The sequence below is a fragment of the Perognathus longimembris genome, chromosome 14, assembly GCF_023159225.1.
Source record: "Perognathus longimembris pacificus isolate PPM17 chromosome 14, ASM2315922v1, whole genome shotgun sequence".
NCBI lineage: Eukaryota > Metazoa > Chordata > Mammalia > Rodentia > Heteromyidae > Perognathus > Perognathus longimembris.
The window spans coordinates 35,173,039-35,190,705 of record NC_063174.1 but is presented as its reverse complement, the minus strand read 5'-3'; the positions used below and the strand labels follow the sequence as shown (position 1 = coordinate 35,190,705).

At 33.4% G+C, this 17,667-nt stretch overlaps 1 protein-coding gene and 1 non-coding gene across 3 annotated transcripts in view; one reads left to right on the top strand and one right to left on the bottom strand.

The window, feature by feature from the left end:
• Nucleotides 1-17,667, bottom strand: part of Gphn (gephyrin) — a 386,872-nt gene that overhangs the window by 206,481 nt on the left and 162,724 nt on the right. For both annotated transcript variants that reach the window (XM_048361849.1, XM_048361848.1), the window contains exon 4: nt 15,971-16,063. In XM_048361849.1, the coding sequence (XP_048217806.1) occupies nt 15,971-16,063 (93 nt within the window). The remainder of the gene's footprint in view (nt 1-15,970; nt 16,064-17,667) is intronic.
• On the top strand, nt 9,415-9,521 carry LOC125363755. The gene has a single exon (XR_007213336.1). It is a non-coding gene; the product is annotated as a U6 spliceosomal RNA (small nuclear RNA).

Here is a 17,667-nt window from a genome sequence, read left to right as displayed (position 1 = left end):
AAGGAAGGAAGGAAGGAAGGAAGGAAGGAAGGAAGGAAGGAAGGAAGGGCCAGTCAGAGCCCCTGTGCCAAAAAGAAATTCCCAAATAATAAAATGCAAACAAAAATTACAATGTTTATCAGCAAATACTGTTTTTACAGCCTGCTATAATTTGTACACTGTTTGATCAAGGGTCTCTGTGTTAGAGAAAACAAGTTGTTATAAAAACCTGAGGACAATGATTTAATTGTGCTATGCCTTCCTATCTAGTAAGGTGATCTCTAGTTCTTCTTTTTTCCTGCCATGATGCTCTTCATCATAAGGCCCTCAACAGAGTCTGAACTAAAACGGCCAATTGATATTGGAATTTTAAGGCTCCTAGTTGGTGAACTAAAGAAACCTTATTTCTTTATAAATTATCCTATTCCAGATTTATTTGTTATAGTACCAAAAAGGGCTAATGCCACAATACACATTAATTTATCGACTGTAACTACTCTATAAATTAACTGTTCTTACAATTGTTGTATTGAACATAAGAAATCTGAAGTATAGAAAATTAGGAAAAAAAAAAAGAAAATTAGGTAAGTTGTTTAATGACATATACTAGTAAGAAGTAGACCTGAGATTTAACCCCAAATAGTCTATGCTTTTAACTGTGCTACATTACTTCTTAAATGACCACAAGAGCAATATTAATCTAGTTCAGAGACAATTTAGCATAATTTACTGAGAACATATTCTAGTATACAGTAGACAGGCAATTCAGACATACATTTAAAGAAAACTGAAGGCATGATTTTATATGTGGGTTCTTCACATAGGAAATTTTTATGTTTTGCCTCATTCTTAAAATTATAACTTAAAAAGCAATGTGTTGTTTCCTCTGATAACTGGTATCAATAATGGGATATATCTGATAAATGAATTTTTCTTAAATGTTGTTTTATGGTATAGAAGCTTTTCAAATAAACAGTATTACATAAAAGGCCATTTATAGCTCTTATGATGTATCTAACTGATTTGATTTTTTTTTCTTTTTGCCAGTCATAGGGCTTGAACTCAGGGCCTGAATTCAAGCCAGGGTCCCTGGCTTCTTTTTGCTCAATGCTAGCACTCTACCACTGAAGCCACAGCACCACCTCTGGTTTTTTATATATATGTGGTGCTAAAGAATTGAACCCAGGGCTTCATTTATGCAAGTGAAGCACTCTACCACTAGGCCAGATTCCCAGCCCACAAATGAATTTTTTAATATATAAAATCTTGGGAATATGTATCCTATCTGCCCCCCACCGGTCACCCTCCCACCTATCTTGGAAAAATCTGTGGCTAGTAGAAAAAAATAAAAGTGAGAGCAAGAGGACTTAAAAGGAAATGTAATATTCTATGTAAACATTGTCATATAAATAAGGAATTAACTTTCTTTTTTGCCTTTTCATACAGGGCAAAAAAAGGGCCAGTGGGTAGCAATTTATGGTTATAGATTTTAGCTTGATATGTTTGGACTTTCATATAATTAGAATTGTCTAAGCAATAAAGTTTTAGGAGAAAATAGTTATGACAGATATTCCAGTAAAGGCTGGAAGTCACAAAAGTTCATGCTAAGGGTTATTACTATGATTTTTTAAATTTTCCTTAAACTCTGACAACTGTGATTTCTCTATTATAGAGTTTATAATTTTCTTATATAATACTAAGCTAGTTAGAAAAATAATATTTTCTTGATTGGCTTGATTTTGAGAGAAGTATTAACTAAAATGCTTCCATAACGCACCCCTCCCCCAAATAAAACCCCCCAAATTTGACTTTGTGCTTTTTTTTTTTAAATTAAACTTTTTTCTTTATTGTCAAAGTGTGGTACAGGGGGGTTACAGACTCCTATGTAAGGCCCTGAGTACATTTCTTGTTCAAGTTGTTACCTCCTCCCTCATTTTTCCCCCACTCAAATAATTGTGATGATATTTACAAGGTTCACAGATTAAATCAGGACTTTTTTTTCCCTCTCAAAGCCACAGATGATTCATGCATGCTAAACAAACATTTCCCTGGTGAATTAAGACCCCTTGTATTCCTTTTCTGTTAATTCAAATAACTAAGTTAGACTTAATGAGGAATGTGCTAATATTAATTTTTTTAAATGCTGATTTAAATAGCCCATTTTAAGCAATAAAGATGGCATGACTTTTATGTCTGAACTCCAAGGAATTGCTAAACATTAAAAATTATCGCTTCTCATTTCTATATGGAAACAGTCTAGCTAATGTGAGGAAGAAACAGAATAACATAGGTTTAGTCTATCCATCCTTTTACGTAAGAAAAATTCTGCTCTAGATACCAATATTTAAATTTATATTCATCCATATCTAGCTTTTAGCTTTATTTTTTATTCTCACCAGTAACACATTAGTCTTCCCATATCAGAATGCTATTTATCTTCTTTAACTTTAGTTTAAATTCTACATTGGTAAGAATTTTACTGGCAACTCAGATGGGTTTTAATACTTTCCTTTCAAAGAAATATTTAGGCCTGATTTTGCTCAACATTTCTTGTACCAGGGTTTTACTGTCTTGATTTGTAATATGATCATTCTATTATGAGTACAAGTACTTTAGTAATGAATTCAAGATAATGTCCAAGTGATCCATAAATATTTGTGAAACTGAACAAAGATAATGAATGTTTTTAGTAAACATGAAGTTTATATGTATGTTTATATTCTGATGTAGAAATAATCATAAGCCTTAGATACAGGAAGGCTATTACTGTTTAACCAAATTTAAGCCTTATATAAAGCATAGTGTTTTTGTGTATCAGTTTAAAGACTTAAACAGAGAACAACTGATAAAAAATAACCTATCAATTTCACACGTGTGAGTTATTTCAACTGAAATTCCAAGAATTTGATGCTACAAGAAATTAGAAAACTAAAACAAAAGTAGTAGGTTTAGCAGCAATAAATGTACTCATGATTATTTTTATATCCAGAACTTGTATTAAGGATTTCAGAAGTTAATTAATCCAACTATACTAATAATCCACATTCTCCATATAATAGACATTACAGAACTTATCTTTTTATCCATCTTATTTTTTCCTTGGTAAATGTATTCTTGTTACATTTATTTTTACCAATTCCTTCCAGAAGTACAATGTTAGCAGAAGTATTTGAGATTAGCATATCTAATTAAGTCTTAAGTATTATTAACAAAATGAAAAAAAATTCAAATAAAAATGGACTCTAAACATCTACAAAAATGACCTGTTATAGTGCATCGTTTTACATGCATTATTGTCACTTATTAGCTTAGATAATCATGGGCAAAACTATACATCTGTCTCAGTTTCTGGTAATTCTGAATCTTAAATATGCTAAAATATGCTTAAAACACAGCATAAATGCATATATTTATAGTCTTTTTTTTTTTTTTTTTTGGCCAGTCCTGGGGCTTGGACTCAGGGCCTGAGCACTGTCCCTGGCTTCTTTTGCTCAAGGCTTGCACTCTGCACTACTTCTGGCCATATTCTATATACGTGGTGCTTGGGAATCAAACCCAGGGCTTCATGTATATGAGGCAAGCACTCTTGTCACTAGGCCATATTCCCAGCTTCTTATATTTATAGTCTTAAACAACAGGGAAGCTGAGGTAGAAAAATCATTCAAGCTCAATCTGAAAGATCATCTAGGTAGCGTGGCAAAATCTCTTATCAAACAAAAAGATAAACAGATTTTATAATGTACATGTTGGTTTTTATTACAGCCTATTTTCATATTAGCATGTATTTACTACACAAGGAATTCCAGTGTGATATTTCCCTATACATATACTTTGATTAAATTGGCTCTTTTTATTTTTTATTATCACTACTTCCTTCACCCTCTTTTAAAATTTTTAGTGGTTTTATTAAGCTATGTCCATTATATTCACCACTCATCATACTCTTTTCTTGCCCTTCACCCACTGCTCACCAATATCTCCAGGTATAGATTTCATAAACGAGAACTCATGTGGTATATTTGTCTTTTTTAATTTGGATTGTCTTAACAAAATGATCTCCAGTCCTACATATTTTTCTGCAAGCAATATAATTTTATTCTACTTTATGGTTAATACTCCATTGTGTATATGCACTGCATTTCTTTTTAATGATTTGTTCATTCTTGGGTAGCTTTGATTATTCTACAGTTTGGCTATTTTGAATAATGCTGCAATAAATATGGGTTTCCAAATCTATACACTGCAAGTTGTACACAATCCTTTGGATAATTGACCAAGAGTATTTCTAGCAAGATCATATGACAGTCCTATTCTTAGTTTTTTTTTTTAATTTTCATAGTAGCTTCAGTAATTTACACTCTCACCAACACAACACAACATGTATCTATCTATATATCTATATCTATGTAAATCCCATCCAATTGCAGCATATCCTTTCCAGAATTTGTTATTGTTAGTGTCTTCTGAATGGAGTAAGATGAAATATCAATTATATTTTGATTTGTATTTTATTTATAGCTAAGGATGTTGTATATTTTTCATGTATTTATTTGCTATTTTTTCCCTGTGATCTGTCTGTTCAGTTCATTTTTCCATTTATTAATTGGATTTGTTTCTTTAACAATTATTAGTTTTATTAGTTTTTAGATATTTATATATTCTAGATATTAAGCTCCTAGCTGATAGGAAGCATGTGAATGCTTTTTCCCATTTGGTGGGGTGTCCCTCCATTTTTGTAATTATTCCTTTGATGTGCAGAAGCTTCTTTATATGATTTAAACCCATCAGTCAATTCTTGCTTTTATTCCCTGATAATCTGGAGTGCTATTTTGAAGGTCATTACTTAGGCTTCTAGATTCAAGTATTTCCCTTAAGTTCTCCTTCAGTATGTTCAAAGTTTATGGCATTACATTAATGATTTTGATTACATTTTGGATGGATTTTTGAAAAGAGAGCTGAAGATGCAATTTCAGTATTCTACATTTGGTGTTTTCCCACAACCTTTTCTTCAATGCGTGCATGCGTGCGAGAGTGTGTGTGTGTGTGTGTGTGTGTGTGTGTGTGTGTGTGTGTGTGTGTGTATTCCTTCACTGTTGAATACCGGTGGCCATAGCTGTCTACACTGTACACTTATTTCTGGGTCTTCTCTTCCATTGGTATTCGTGTGTGTGTAATGTGTGTGTGTGTGTGTTTGTGTGTGTGTGTGTGTGTGAGAGAGAGATAGAGAGAATAATATGCTGTTTGTGTTATTTAGGGATCTATAGTTTGAAGATAAGGATTGATACCTGCAACAGTGTTTTGCTGGAATTTCTGTAGCTTTTGATGTCTTTTATGCTCCTATATGAATTCAAGAATTGGTTTTCCATACTTGTGAAAATGACATTGGGATTTTGATGGGTATTGCATTGGCTCTGTGGCTTGTTTTTGTTCATTTTCACAGTCTTACTTTTTGCCAATTCATTAACATGGGAGGGCTCTCTAGTATTTTCTTTAGTGTTTTATAATTTTCATTGTAGAGTCTTCTACTGCCTAAGTAATGTTTATTATTAGGTGTTTTTGAGCTACTGTGAATGCAACAGTTTTCTAGAGAATGAGATTAGTTTGGCTACTGTGAATATTATTTTTTAGGTTATTACATTAGTAATATGTACAAAGCTACTGATTTTATATTCTGCTTCTTTAATGAAAATGTTACCAAACTAAGAGGTTTCTTCTCTGTTTTGGTGGATTCTTTACAGTAGGATGACATCTTTTGCACATAAGGATAATTTGACTATGTCTTTACCTATCTACATTCCTTTTTCTTGCCTAATATTTCTGAATAGCAATTCAACTGCAACACTGAAAGAGTACAAAATGTCTTCTTACTGACTATATAGGGAATGTCTGCAGTTCATTCTTTGTTTAGTCTGACTTTGGCTAGATTTTTTTTTTTTTTTTGCCAGTCCTGGGCCTTGGACTTGGTGCCTGAGCACTGTCCTTGGCTTCTCTTTGCTCAAGGCTAGCACTATGCCATTTGAGCCACAGCGCCACTTCTGGCCGTTTTCGATATATGTGGTGCTGGGGAATCGAACCCAGGGCTTCATGTATATGAGGCAAGCACTCTTGCCACTACCATATTCCCAGCCCTTGGCTAGATTTTTTTTTAAATCATAGTCTTGTTATGTTGCAGTATGTTCCTTCTATTCTGTCTCTTTGGTGTTTTTTTCAGGTCTTAATTTCATCTGTTTTTGACCTAAATGTTATCATTGCTTCCCAGTTACTAATTTTGGGTCTGACTTACTTTGATATTTCTTTCTTTTTTTGCCAATCCTAGGGCTTCAACTCAGGGCCTGAGCACTGTGGCTTCCTTTTTGCTCAAGGCTAGCACTCTACTACTTGAGTTGCAGTGTCACTTCTGGCTTTTTCTTGTGTGATGCTAAGGAATGGAAGCCAGGGCTTCATGTGTGATAGACAAGCACTGTACCACTAAGCCACATTCCCAGCCCTTATTTTGATATTTCTATGTGTTTGAGATGCATCATTGGGTACTTTATTTGAGATTTCACTGATTCTTGAATTTATTTATTTAAAGATCAACTAATTATTCAATGTGATTGATCCATTTATTATATTTCTAATTTTATTCTATTATGATCTAATAAAATGGAAGTTACATCGATTTGGGGGCTGGGAATATGGCCTAGTGGTAAAGTGCTCGCATTGTATACATGAAGCCCTGGGTTCAATTCCTCAGCACCACATAAACAGAAAAAGCCAGAAGTGACACTGTGGAAATTATGGAATGCTAACCTTGAGCAAAAAGAAGTCAGGGACAGTGCTCAGGCCATGAGTTCAAGCCACAGGACTGGCAAAAAAAAAAAAAAAAAGTTACTTTGATTTTTTTTTATTTGTTAGGATTTGATTTCTTTCCAGCAATGTCCCAAGGACTGTTGAGAAGAATGTATATTCTGTCATTATCTAGTGGATTATTCTGTAGATGTAGTTAAATTCACTTCATCTATAATGTAATTTAATTCTAAAGTTGCTTTGTTGATTGGGGGGGGGATTAGTTATCTATTGGTGAAGTCGGCAACGAAGTCTTCATTATAATTACAATGCATTATTGTCCAGAAGTGTTTGCTTTTATGAAATCACTTGTATTGATGTTTGGTGGGTATACACTTATGACTGCTATGTCCTCTTCATGGATCATTCCCTTCACAAATATTAAGTGACCTTATTTGTCTCTTCATATTAAGTCTGGTTTGAAGTCTGTTTCGTCAGATGAGAATATCTACTCTTGTTTGCTTTCAAGCTCCACTTGCTTGTAATATTTTCCACTATCACTTAAAACTGTGTTTATCTTTGCCAGGGTACACTGAATGTAGACAACCAATGCTGCGTCTGCATTTTTAAATCCAATCAGTCATTCTGTGTTTTGATTGGAGAACTGAGATAATATTCAGTTATTATTAATGGACATTCTGTACTTATTAACAGATGTATGATGATTTCTGTCATTTTGTTGTGTTTGGGATGTTCAAGTCTTTCTTAATCCTCATTTGCTTCACTATTCATCTACTAAGATTCATTCTTTCCCATATTTTTTCAGCTTGTGTTTGTCTTTCTCATCTGTGTATATGATTCCTTCAGTATCTTCTAAGGTGCTGGCTTAGTAATAATAAATTTCTTTAGTTTTTTTATTATGGTAAGTTTTATTTCTCTTTCAATAATGAAGATTTGCTTTGTCAGAGACAACAACACAGGCTGAAAATCATTTTTCTTTCAGGGATATATCACTGTAAGCCCTCTTCATTTTTAGACTTTCTTTTGAGAAATCCATTGTTATTCTAATGGCTTTACCTTTATATGTCATTGGGCACTTCTTTCTTACAGCTTTCAATATTCTTTCATTGTTCTGTATACTTAAGATTGAATAATAAATAGTATATGTACCTGGACAATAGGTTCCCAGACGTGTACCATGAATTCTAGAGACTCTTTGGACTCTTGAGGTCACTGTGACCCTGCTCTCTAACCATGACCCGATGTAGACCCCTGCCACCACTGCACCATGCCTTGTGTCCCTTGACTCTCCTCAGGTTACCATGGTGTCCCTCTTCAACCCTCCATAGATATGGTTTGTTGAGACTGTTTTCCGCTCTTTCTTTATCTACTACCCTCATGGCTCAGTTTCCTAGCAGTATTAAGTATATTAGAGGCTGCAAGGTCTTTGGGAGGGGGCGAGGCATGAGTCTATTTGTAGTTGCCAGCTTTCTAATAAAGACTCCAGACTGAACCTCTCAAAATGTGGTTTCTCTGTATCTCACAACTGAATTCCCATATAACACTTGCACCTTAAAAGGTTTTTTTTGTGTGTGTGTACTGAAAGTCACTAGGAGATCTAACCACTTCTTGCACAACAGCCATTTTATGGCCCTAGGCACAGAAAGTATAAAAAGCATTATTGTCCTAAATATGCCCTGGATAGTGGGATGAAGAAATAGAGTAATGAATTTTATACACTGGAAGCGAAAATTTATGGGACTTGGATACTCTGCTGATCTGTGCTTTCAGACCCCACCAAACGATTCATTACTCTGCTGGAGAGATGAAGGTGAGAGAGGCTGTGTGATGGCTGGGTTCAGTGATCCTGAAGAAATATATTATTCAATCTAATTGTAAATATCTCAAGGATAATGGTGTCTAGCCCTTAGCTTTAAAAAGCACTTTCACATTGTTGAAGCAACTTATTTACAAAGAACAGGTTTCTAGATATTTAAAATCCTACTTCATTAAGATTAGTTTTAGTTATTATAAATAATAGGTATTTTACTCAAAACAACACTAGAACTTCAAAATATCATTCAGAGACTATTCTAACATAAATTTTATAGTGTCAGTATGTTACATTTTTAGTGAAACAATCAAAATTTCTATATATGAAACTATATACTTTATACACGTTAACATTTTCTCTCAGGAACAAATGATAAAACAAAATATTTCTATAATTCTGACAGAATGTTTTTAAGTTTTTCTCATTACTAAAATTTCTCATGCTAACTTTTAGGTAAAATTATTAAATGTAAATTCTCACTTTTACAAATAAAACAAATTGAGAATCATGGACATTCAATTAACTTAGGTCAGTATGGTCTTCTTCCTAGTACTTCACAGTATTATTGATTTTTAAACATTTTTCAAAATTATTTTTATAATTATCGTTAAGTTGTACAAAGGAGTTGCCATTTAGCAAAGAAGTTTATGAATACAATATATCTTCTTGTTTTTCAAACATATAAGAAAACAATAAGTAAATGATTGTATAACAAATACCTGACTTATAAAATATGCAACTAAAAAATGAAAAATATGAATGAAAAGTTGATTATAAAATTAATGGGTATAAACTGATTAGCTTTTTCTTTGTATTAGAATTTTGGCCTTTTTGTACTCATTTCATCAGTATGTACACTAAAATTAGAATGATACAGAGAGAATTAGCATGGCCCTTGTGAAAGGAAAACACACACATTTGTGAAGGATTTCATATTTTTACTTACAGTCTAACAAACAGAATATGAGAAAGTTCAAACATTTTTTTCCTGAAGAGCATGGACATTAAGGGGTGAGGGAGAGATGAATGGAGGAAGGATAAGTGAATCCAGTGATAATATTCAATGTATGTATGGGAAAATGGAAGCAGGTAACTTGAGGGGATCAGTGGAGATGTTAAAATGAGTGACACTGATCAAGATGCATTGTACTCATAGACTGATATGTTAAATGAAAAAAATCCAAATTACCTTAGCTTTTAAGTATTTGTAGTAAAGCTTAGATACTATTCTATTGCAAAAACAAACAAAAATACCTAGTGAAGGCATAAAGAGAATATGCCTTGTGAAATTGAGATTTTTTCCTAAAACTTCATCTTTCCTTTGTACCAGACTTTGAGAATTACTCTTCTTAGCATTAGTCATTTTGACAGATATCTGTTCACTCTCCTATTAAAACAACTACATACACATTTTCAAATAAATATTACTTGTATCATGTACAAAGTTCTCTGAAAGTTTTGTTACTCCTTTTTTATATGATTACTTCATAATGACCAATTATATCAACACACTTCTGCTAGAAGGCCTTACTGAGAACGGCACCTAAAACACTTTGAGAGTAGGAATTTAGATATTTTATAAGTATTTCATCAGCTGTGAAAGCCTCAAGTTTTACATTGTATTTAGAAGAAAGGATATTTATTTTTTTAAATATGTTATACTGCCCATGGAGATAATAGCAATACTTACAAAACCATTTGGTGTAAACCAACTGCACAACTCTTGGGGGGAGAGGGGAAGCGGGAGAGAGGAGGGGGGTAAATGAGGGAGGAGGTAACAACTAGAACAAGAAATGTACTCACTGCCTTTCATAAGAACCTGTAACCCCTCTGTATCACACTTTGACAATAAAAAAAAAAGGAAGAAGAGAGACATTCAGGGACAATACTATATTAAAGTCTAAACGCAGTGAGCCACAAAATCTAACCCTATTTTTTATTTTTTTTGTGTGTGTGTGTGTTTTTTTTTTGCCAGTCCTGGGCCTTGGACTCAGGGCCTGAGCACTGTCCCTGGCTTCTAGCACTCTGCCACTTGAGCAACAGCGCCACTTCTGGCCATTTTCTATATATGTGGTGCTGGGGAATCGAACCCAGGGCTTCATGTATACAAGTCAAGCACTCTTGCCACTAGGCTATATTCCCAGCCCCCTATTTTTTATTTTTATTTATTTATTTATTGTAGGTTGTGAGGCTTGAACTCTGTCTGGGCCTGGGTAATGTCCCTGAGCTCTTCAATTCAAGGCTAGTGCTCTACCACTAGAGCCACAACCCAATTTCTACTTTTCTGGTGGTTAATTGGAGATAAGAGTCTCATAGACTTTCCTGTCCTGGCAGGCTTTGAACCGTGATCCTCAGATCTCAGCCTCCTGAGTAGCCAGGATTGCAGGCGTGAGCCACCAGTACCTGGCTAATGACCTTATTTTTAAGTAGGGCCAAATTAAAATGAGATCATTAAAAATACATTATATGGAGATCAAAGGGCAATGTACACCAATATGGTAGAAAAGTATTCTTGCTCTGTCTAATCTAAAATTAAAAACTTTAGAAAGTAAACCTTACAATTCAGCATTGCTTGAAAGAAAAAAAGGTACAAGTCAGAAAACTTTAAAAATGAGTAAGATGACCTATTGTCATCTAGTAGATCTGTTGGTAAAGTTTTCTATAAGAGGTCATTTGATGAAGTAAAGGCTCTATAAATTATACATTTTTAGTTAAAACTCCTTAACACATTCATTTGAAACATAGTAGGCATAAATGAATGAATGTACTATGGTCTAACAAATAGTCACTTATAGTCAATGAAATTTAAATTTCAAGTAAGTTTCATATGTCACAATATATTATTCTTTTTTTTTTTTGAAATTTTAACAATATAAAACTGTAAACTCCATTCCTATATGCCATGTAAAAACAGTGATGGGCTGGATTTGACCAATGGCCCGTTTGTTAATCCCTGTGATAATGAGCTCTTTTGGAACACAAAACATGTTTTACTCATTTTTAACACTGTGTGCAAGCCTAACACAGAATACATATTAAAGAGTAAGAATAAGCTAGCTGGATACATGTGGCTCATACTCATAATTTTAGCAACTCAGGGAGAGTGAGATCTGAGGATTATGATTCTAGGCTAGCCTGGGCAAAATATTTCCAAGACTCCTATTTCTAACTAATGAAGAAAACAGCTGTACAAGTGGTAAAATGCCAGCTGTGAGCAAAAACGTTGCCTGAGAATTTTAGGAACTGAGTTCAAGGAACAAAACAACTACAGAAAGACATACCCAATAGCTTTCTGAATGAATGATTGGTTAGGCTGTAAGTGTACACTGGACTATTTGTGCGTGTATATGTGTGCCAGTCCTGGGTTTGGGCACTGTCCCTGAGCTTGGTTTTTCTCAAGGTGAGTGCTCTACCACTTTGAGCCACAGTGCTATTTCTAGCTTTTTGGTTCTTAACTGGAGATTAGAGTTGCATGGACTTTCCTGACCGGGTTGACGCTGAACCAAGATTCTCAGATCTCAACCTTTTGAGTAGCTAGAATTAAAGTTATGAGCCCCGATGCCAGCTATATTGGACTTTTAAATCTTCACAATTAGAGTAATATATTAGTATATAAGCCTTCTTTCTGACATTACATCTTCAGTGTATTACTCTGAAAAATATTTACCTTCTAAAGATTAATTTAATATTTTCTTATTATCAAACACATTTTAATAGTTATATATTTTATATTTCTTTAATCTTATAGTTTCTTCTAAAGCCAATAACAACTTTCATTTCTAAAATAAAATTCTTTATGCAAGTAAATGAAAGGAGAATATGAAAATAATTTGTACAGCAGTAAGTTTTTATACTTTATGACATTTTACAGTTACTAGTGTTTCAACAATGCCCATGAGTTGTCCAACCTTCATCAAATCAGAGATGTGCAATATATTCTTAAAATATAAAGGTTTTCACATTAAACTAAAACTATAAAGTTAAGAAGTGTGGATTATTTGTATATTTTTAATGCATTAAAAAATAAAGCCACAATACAACCTTACCAACATGGTTACTGCAGGTGTGTAAGAATGTAAGATGATTTTCAAGTAATTACAAAACTTTTAAGACTAAAAGGCTACTCAATTTTTGGACACAATGAGCTATATAAAACTATGGTGACAAGATACTTGCTAATAAATAGTGCCTTCCCCCCAAATAAAAGGAAAAAACAAGGAAAGAAAAATATACTACAATAGCAGAAAAGTCAAGATCCCTGACTTAGAAGGGATCTTATTATATCAAAATTAAATAATAATTTTAAAAGCTTTCATAGGTTTCAAGGAAACACTTTGAACCCTGTTTAAGACCCACATGTGTCCATCTAATAGTTAAGTACAAAACAAATCCCCAAATTACCCCATTTAGTAGTTACATAGCAACTAGAAAAAGAATTTAACCTGTATTAGGAAACTCACATAAAATGCCAATTTTCACAATAACCTTGGTAAGAAGACTTATTATTTTTCATACTAAAATAAAAGCATGGGACAGTTAAATGTCTACCTTATTGCAGTAAAACAAAAGATATATATTTTGTCTTTGTCCCAGGATGTTCATACAAAATTTCTATAACTACTGGACTTTCCTGAATGTTAAGAGTATGTTTTACTATCCATAACAAATCCCTTTAAAGTACAAAGGAATCCCCAATAGCCTCAGGATAATGCTGGTCATCTGAAGTATCAAGAAAAGGATGTGGGAACTCTTTGAATTCTTCCTTCCATACCTTACCCACTTGACTTTTTATGAATTTCATCTTTATAATAAAATGGTAATTGACTATTTCTCAGAAGCTAGTGAGTCATTCCAGGTCAAGAATCAAATCTGATAGGAGAAAGTTTAAGAAACCCATAGACCTGGGCTGGGAATATGGCCTAGTGGCAAGAGTGATTGCCTCCTATACATGAAGCCCTGGGTTCAATTCCCCAGCACCACATATATAGAAAACAGCCAGAAGTGGCGCTGTGGCTCAAGTGGCAGAGTGCTAGCCTTGAGCAGAGAAGCCAGGGACAGTGCTCAGGCCCTGAGTCCAAGCCCAGGACTGGCAAAAAAAAAAAAAAAAAAAAGAAGAAGAAATCTATAGACCCATGAAAAAGAGTAGGACAAAAGTGGAGGTAATCTGGAGCCCCCAAATTTGAGAGTGGCACCTGAAGTTTAGAGTCTTTGGTACTGAACTTCAAAACTATGGAGTCTGACCATACTTCCAGGTAGCAGAAATAGAACTGAATTGAAACAAAAGATATTTGGTATGCAGGGACTTGGAGAATTCCATTTTTTGAGAAAATGCACATTTGTTATTAATGTAAAAACCCATCTATCATCATTTTGTTAGTGAGCACCTGAGCCAGAACTTTAATTTTTCAAAGAAGTTTACATTTTCAGCCTGATACTGAAGCTCAAAGGATTCAGGGAATTTGGTGAAGTAAATTTACTTTCCCATAAGTAAAATATTGTTTATGAATGGAATCTATAATAAAATTTTTCTACTTTTCTGTTAGTATTATGAAAATATTAAACCTTCATACAAACAATTCATGGTATATAAAGATCACTTATCTAAACACTTAATACTCAAACTCCAAAAATATACTTTTACATATGTAGTCAGATTTCTTATACACAAAATAAAAAGAACAAAATACAAACACTATTTCAGTTTATGCCTTCCCTCTAAATTGTACTTTTGTAGCTCGTCTCACAGTGTGAAAGAAATATAGAAATTGGCCAAAGGACCACTTCTAATTAGGACCCAGAAACAAAATAAATTGAATAATTAATACACACTTGATTTTATGCACTCGAAGTTCAAAGTCTCCCAGCACAATTTTTGAATTGCTTTACATGCAAATCTATTTTTATTTGTAACTGTAATTCTAATATCAAAGGCTTGTATTGTTTACATAGGAAAATATTAAGTATTTTACTGTTTGCTTTAAAATTTCATTTTGATATCTTAGAACAGTGGTTCTTCAAATTCAAAAGTATAGTCTGTAGATAAGAACCATCACCTGGGCCTTGGAAGAAATACAAGTTTTCAGGACTCCATGAAGAAATACTGAATTACTGATAGAGAGGTTTAATTTGACTGGAATACATTTTATGCATGTATGGAAAATGTTATAAAGAAACTCCCCCTGTACAATTAATGCATGCAAATAAAAAGATAATAAATAAAGGCATATTAAACTTCATAGAATCTGTAATAGATTTATATTAAGTTTTTAAACAGTCTACAAGGTTAAGAATATATGTATGTGTGTGTGTATCCCTGAATCCTTTACTATGTATGTTTATTTTATTTATATGATAAAGATATAACAGGACCTACATAGCTTAAAATGTTTGTTCTCTCCTTATAGAAGAAGCTGGGCAGCACCTATTGTAAAATACTACATATACATTACTGAATGAGAAACTCTATATAAAACCTGCAGCAATCTGCATTTTAAAAGGAAATCTGGTTGAATCTGATTAAGCTAAAGTATGAAAAAACAGTGTAGTAGAGAAGGAATGAGAGGAATTATTTAATGAGTGTAAAGAAAAAGTATGTAGCTGAAAATAAAGTGTAGATATAATAATGTACTGATTTGAAAATTGAAGGACAAAACTACCATTAAGTCAAAATTGAGCCAATAAATACTTTATCAGATGGTAAAGAAAACTATGTCACAAGTAGTAATATAAGGTTTCATATTGTTCCAATATGATACTTGGAATTTATGGAGGCCTTCAAAACAAAATACAGACCTCTTCCTATAGACTAACGAGTATTATCTATTCTTCATTATTCCTATAAATTTTTCCTTGCAAAGGTAGGTGATTCTTGTGGTATGAAGTTAAGAAATTAATGTTTTTGTAGTTTATTAAATGCTACAATTAAATATCATTCCCATTTAAAATTATGGAAAAGTCACTTTTTGATCAGTAGTTCTATGAAATTATTATAAATATGCTATTTACAATTATCTCATCCTCAAACTTAAATTTTTAGACAGATGACAAAGGAACTTAACAATGATGAACCAGAACCATTTTGAACTGTATTGACAAAGTACATTAGAATTCTGCAATAATGTAATAAGGTTTAGCGGGCACCATAGAAAATGAAGCAAAGGATTAAATTCTAGAACAGTTCAGTCTTTCTTATACCATTTACAGTTAAGCTCCAAAAAGTTATAAAATATTTTTCATAATAATTCATCTGGAGTCAAACTCTTACATTTTTATGACATCAAGGACTTCTTTTCTCTGGCAAAATTATTTTTAAAGTAGAAAAAAGGATCAGAAATAACTCAAGTAGTTCATTACTTGAATATGACAGATAAAAGGCATATACTCTCTTACCTCTGGAGTGACATCTCGTGGTGCAAATCCTGTTCCTCCAGTTGTTAATATCAAATTAAGTTCCTTTTCATCACACCAATCTATTAGAGTTTCCTGAAAGAAAATAATAGTATTGGTACAAGGAGAAATTGCTTGCTAAAAATAATCAAGTCTCATGTACTTCATATTTAGCCAGGTAACACAGACTCTTCTGAAAAACGAGTAATTTTTAGAAAGACAATTCATTAATTCTCACTATTCATCAATTTGTAAAGCAGTTTGAGATATTTATTTATTTATTTATTTATTTATTTATTTATTTTTTGGCCAGTCCTGGGCCTTGGACTCAGGGCCTGAGCACTGTCCCTGGCTTCTTCCCGCTCAAGGCTAGCACTCTGCCACTTGAGCCACAGCGCCGCTTCTGGCCGTTTTCTGTATATGTGGTGCTGGAGAATCGAACCTAGGGCCTTGGGTATACCGAGGCAGGCACTCTTGCCACTAGGCTATATCCCCAGCCCCGAGATATTTATTTTTAATTACTGACCATGAGAATGAAAGCATCAAATTGTTGGAGGCAATAAAACAAAAAATACCATACAGAGTTACAATTCTGTTTTGTATTTATATGGATTACATTAAGTTCTTTTCAACCATATAAAGTTTACTCAAGTTAAAAGAGTTTACCACTACCTATGATAATTTTGCTCTTTAATAACTTTATCAGTCATACTAGCTAAATATTCATACTTGTTTTTTAAATTTTTATTGTCAAACTGTCATACTTGTTTTTAAACGTAAGGAAATACAATCATTCATTTTTTATTAGTAGATTCAAAGTGCTCTAAATATACATTCAACAGCTTGTAACCAAGAAGGCTAGAGTTCAACTTAGATGTGTTGGAATCCCAATTTATGCTCATGTTACTAGATCAACGTTTTATATTATATTTCAGGATGTTTTAGAAAGTTTTATACTTTTCAGTATTACTTTTCCATTAAGTTAAATTAGAAAGACCTGAGTTAGGGCCTCCTTCCCTTACTCTGTTCCCTCCCTCCCTTCCTCTTTTTCTACCCTCATTCTTCACTCACTACTTCCTTGTATTTCTCCTTTCCTTTCCTGATTCCTTCTTTCCCTGCATTCTCTCTTATTGTTTTGGTATCAGAGACTGAATTTAGGGTACTGTGCATGTTATCTACGTTCACATTACACTAAGTTATACCTACAGACACACAGCACTGTGGTTTAAAAATGTTTTAATTCAAGCTGGGAATATGGCCTAGTGGCAAGAGTGCTTGCCTCCTACACATGAAGCTCCCAGTTCAATGCCCCAGCACCACATATATAGAAAGTGGCCAGAAGGGGCGCTGTGGCTCAGGTGGCAGAGTGCTAGCCTTGAGCTGGAAGAAGCCAGGGAAGGTGCTCAGGCCCTTAGTCCAAGGCCCAGGACTGGCAAAAATAAATAAATAAATAAATGTTTTAATTCTGTAATACAGCCCAACAAATGAGAACTTTGATTCAAAGAGACCATCTATACAGTTACATGAGCATGAATTCCACAACTAGTTCAACTGTGCAGGACCACAAAGATGTCAAAAAGCTTAGACTAATTTGTATTGTAGTAATATTATTCAAGATTTCTGTTCCCACAATAAATAATTAGAAACAGTACAAATTTCTCTGATGTTGTAAGTTCAACTGTAGATTCAGTATTTAAAAA